Raw genomic sequence first — 4,390 nt, 5'->3', positions numbered from 1 at the left:
TCCACCTGTACAGTTTTTCTCCCGTGTGGGTTTTCATGTGCGACTTCAGAGCACTTGTCTGTGCGAAACTTTTCAGACAAATCTTACAAACGTTCGGCTTCTCACCGGTGTGAGTCTTCATGTGCTGCTTTAGATGACTCCCTTGACTAAACTGCCTGCCGCACTCCTCACACCTGTAGGGTTTCTCACCTGTGTGAGTCCGCATATGAGTCTTCAGATGATCGAGTCGACCGAATTGCTTGTTGCACTGTTCACAGCTGTGCTGTTTCTTCACTTTCTGTTTCTTGTCACTCTTTCCACTGTCGCCAACATTGTCTTGCTGATCGGTGTATGTCGAATCTTCTCCCGACTTCACATCTGCGAACTGCTTGGTTTCAGCTCTGCTTACCATGATGAGCGAATAGCTGTTTGGAAATGATCGGGACAATATTTTTAACACGGGATAATGAAGTTTGTAGTAGTAACGTGTGATTGGTGTAGTAACGTGTGATTGGTGTAGTAACGTGTGATTGATGTAGTAACGTGTGCTTGGTGTATAGTAACGTGTGATTGGTGTAGTAACGTGTGATTGGTGTAGTAGCGTTGTGCGGTCACGGTATACAAAAGTTTCAACCGGTCTGAGATATACACAACGTTAACGTTGTTAAATCTTAGATTAGAAACGTTAACTCTCATTTGCATACGAGTGATCGCTGTTGTTGTTTATATCCGGGGTATTCGATGACTGGTGCCTACAAGGACGTCAGCAGATTGGATTAGAAATTTATATTCAAAGTTGCAGATTAAATTACTGGTTAATATGTAAATCAATATTTTGCCAAACACCTGCTTATTGTCTACCACTGCGTCACCGTAACATCATCGCGATCGCTCGTATAGAGATGTTAGAAACATGGTATTAAGAAATAAGTTTTTACAATGAAACTGAGGAAAATACAAAAAGTCTGAAATGATAATGGTTGAGGAAGGACTTACAGTGCAATCTACAGGTTTTCAAAACCATCTTGCTGACGCTTATATGCAAATACATGGTTTGATATGCTAATTGTTCAGCTTAGCATGAGCAAAATGCATTTCATCATAAGGTCTTCCTTTTTGGTTCCTGTTGAGAGTAAGTGACGTTTCCTTGGCATCTACCTGGCATTAACTGGACCTGAGTCACGATAAGGTCATATTATAGCTTCTGATAGCAGTCTGGCATCCAGACTACTATAGTACATGTATAATGCAACTTCTGTTGTTTGAAATATAGACCACAGTCCCCTTACATTCCTTTACAATGTGTCTGTATGGTAAACAATGACTGGAATTTTGTTGTCTTTTATACAATTATGCCCGCCATATTTCCGACTGCTCAGCTCCATAAACAAAACCAAATACATGAAAATTTCATCGCAAACAGTAGAAGGCTGTCAAACATCGCCAACTACTGCTGTATTCTTTTCTGGTCTAGGCTACGATTTCAAACTCGAAAAAAGTGTACAGTCAATTTCCAGGGCGATGCGATCGAGCATTGCTGGCTAATGAAAGTCGAGTCAAGGACAAAAAACTTTCCCGCCCACGTGGCGTTTAATACTGAGGCAAATTTAACAGAGCAGCTACCGTCTGTTATTAATTTAAACAGATATCTAATTTATAATACATGTATTTGAGTTTTTTTGACGCAATGCATGGCCATTTCATCACACAACTAGTTGTTACGGAGATAGATATATAAAAGATCTTACCTCATCTGTATATGTATATCAGCTCTGACGAATTCCTTAGCGTCAGCCTCACTGATTTGTAATTCTGGCACAGAAGTGGCAACGTGTCCGCTCACAATTTCAGAATTTTCGAAGTGACGTAAGTATCTTCTCACCGCGGTGCTTCATGGGGTCTAATTTCAAAATCGCGGTGGCCAATCAGAGCTCGCCTCTCAGACAATGGCGCAAGATGGTCACCAATCAGGAGAGATCAGACATCGGATGGCTTATTAGAGCAATGAGGTTCAAAATATTTAAAACCTCCTTGATTAGAGTTAGAATAAAAGATAAAAGTGGCACAAAAGACAGACAAGGGAAGCATAATTGTTTATCTTTAATTTGTTTATCCTACTTAGAATAGAATTAGAAAAGAAAACAAATACATGTATAAGAGGAGCCGGTAACAGAAGCAATGTTATTTCTGTAGTATTGTGTCTACGAGACTGGCTCCTAAATAAGACAAACAAATACAAAGAAAACAAACCATTTAATTGAAACATGAAAATAAACAGGGTAATAATATTGATGATAGCAATAACAAAGTGAAAACAAATAACAATATCCCGTGTAATGATAAAGCTTAAAACTAAACAAAAGTCGGGAATATTATATCGCTAAGCAAAGCTGACAGCTTAAATGATCATGTGTCGTGCATACTAATCCTGTTCAGCCTCCCTGAGAACAAAATACACATCACATGAGTTTCTGAGGCTGAACAAGAATGACAATAGGGTCGGCCCCTCCTTCGGAGACTTCTGGAGCGGAGGCGTTTTACTTATACCGCACTCGATCGAGTTTGGGTAAAATTCCTTTTCCCGGCCTAGAAAACCTTGCAGCTGACCCTATGTTGAAAACCGTGTATAAAAGTCGTGTAAAAAGTAAGATCGTTTAAATCGTCTAAAAAAGTAAGACACTGCAAACTAGTGTTAGGATCCAGGGTGTTACGTTAGGTACATGGCGGAATCGTGAGTCCAACTTACCTCAAATGCAGGCTGAGTTGAAAATACATTGTGTACAAGTAAGTTGTTGATATGATGTGAGATACAGGCTGTACCGTTTCTGACTCCCTGGTGTCTGTCAAAAACAACGTCTTGAAACTAGCAGATGTGTCAACAAACGAGGAAGTAGTCTTTGAAGCTTGTAACCTCTTCGCAAACTTCAAGAGCGGCGGCGTTTTACTTATACCGCACCCGATCGGGTTTCGGTAAAATTCCTTTCCCCGGCCTAGAAAACTTTGCAGCTTACCCCATGTTGAAAATGGCGTAAAAAAACGCTCCTTAAAAAATAAACGCCACCACCCCCGGCGTCTGCGAAGGAGGCTATGACAGTAAGGACCCTTAATTACCATGTTGTTATATAATTAGATTCAGTCGAACTACTGGTTGTCTATGATACGGTTGACCCACTTGCTTAGTGTAAACAACAACATATAGATAGAGAACGTGTTTAGTATAATACTTGTTTGGGCTTTGCCCTTGCTTCCTCGAACATGAACTGTATAGATATAATTGATTCTTTGTTGAGCACATTTACCCTTCGTCATCTCTAGATATACAGTATTGTTTATGACGATTAAAAAATGCTGTTAGCCGCGCTCCGCAACAGGCACTTTTTAGAGAACATCGGTCCACCGCACAACTCAGGACCCAGGACTGTGTACCTCCGACATAGCCCGCGGCTGCCAAACTTCACCTGTTAATTTCTTCAGTTACAAACAAACTTTCACCAATCTAACGTTCGAGATCAGTTAAAAGGGAATTAATTTACTAGTCACCGCGTCCGTACAACCGTTAATTTTTTGAGTCGGAACTCTTTAGTTTATGTACCCACTCGGAGTAATACATCAATGAGATCTTAAGAAATTACTGTAAGTACAAACATTCACGGGCATATGCCAAAACATTTCCCATCGTAACCGTATATGGTGGTATAATGGAACGCCCCAGGACTGTAGTTCTTTGTCTCTACACAAAACACTCGATCTGAAAACGACAAAGACGTACATGAGTGCACATAACATGGTTAGCGCCTGAAGAGCTCACTTGTGATTAACGTGAGTGGTTCGACGTTTTAGGCGTGTTTTAGGCGTTTTAGACGTGGTTTTAGGCATTTTAGACGTGGTTTTAGGCGTTTTAGACTACGGACTACTACCAAACACCATGAAGAGAAGATCACAGAAGTGATTGAGGATCTATAGGATCTTGGACACAGTCGTCTTTTCTGGACAGAGCTGGTGAGTCACCATTTTGTGTTGCGGAAATACGGGTACTTCCCACCAAGCATCACAGTTTCCGGCCAATTTCTTTCATTTCCTTGAGAGCTTAGGTTGGTGATCAGTTCACTTGATCCTGCTACTCCAAGTCTTGCAGAACCCAAACCTAGGAAAGAAAAGGACTCAGCGTATTCTGAGGTAAGAAACCAGTCATCTATTCATGTATACAATCGTGATAAAAAGTAAGATGCTGTAAAACTAGTGTAAAGACCAAGGGTGTAACGTTAGGTACATGGCGTCAAATACCTCTTACATATCTATCATTTATGACAGTTAGGCTTTGTTGAAAATGCGTGCCATATACGTTGTTGAAACTATGTTAAAATGCAGGCAGCTCCGTTTCTGACTCCCTATAAATGTCTGTCAAAAACAA

The 4,390-nt window shown here is 40.5% G+C and overlaps 1 protein-coding gene across 1 annotated transcript in view; it reads right to left on the bottom strand.

Annotated features, from left to right (window-relative positions):
- Positions 1-2,116, bottom strand: part of LOC118406487 (gastrula zinc finger protein XlCGF57.1-like) — a 3,445-nt gene extending 1,329 nt beyond the window's left edge. Inside the window, exons 1-2 of the mRNA XM_035806543.1 lie at positions 1,728-2,116; positions 6-404 (exon numbers count right to left, since the gene is read on the bottom strand). Coding sequence (XP_035662436.1) covers positions 6-404; positions 1,728-1,732 — 404 coding nt within the window. The 5' untranslated portion in view covers positions 1,733-2,116. The remainder of the gene's footprint in view (positions 1-5; positions 405-1,727) is intronic.
- Between the last annotated feature and the right edge of the window lie 2,274 nt (positions 2,117-4,390).

Source organism: Branchiostoma floridae, chromosome 19, assembly GCF_000003815.2.
Source record: "Branchiostoma floridae strain S238N-H82 chromosome 19, Bfl_VNyyK, whole genome shotgun sequence".
NCBI lineage: Eukaryota > Metazoa > Chordata > Leptocardii > Amphioxiformes > Branchiostomatidae > Branchiostoma > Branchiostoma floridae.
This window is presented reverse-complemented; position numbering and strand designations above follow the sequence as displayed.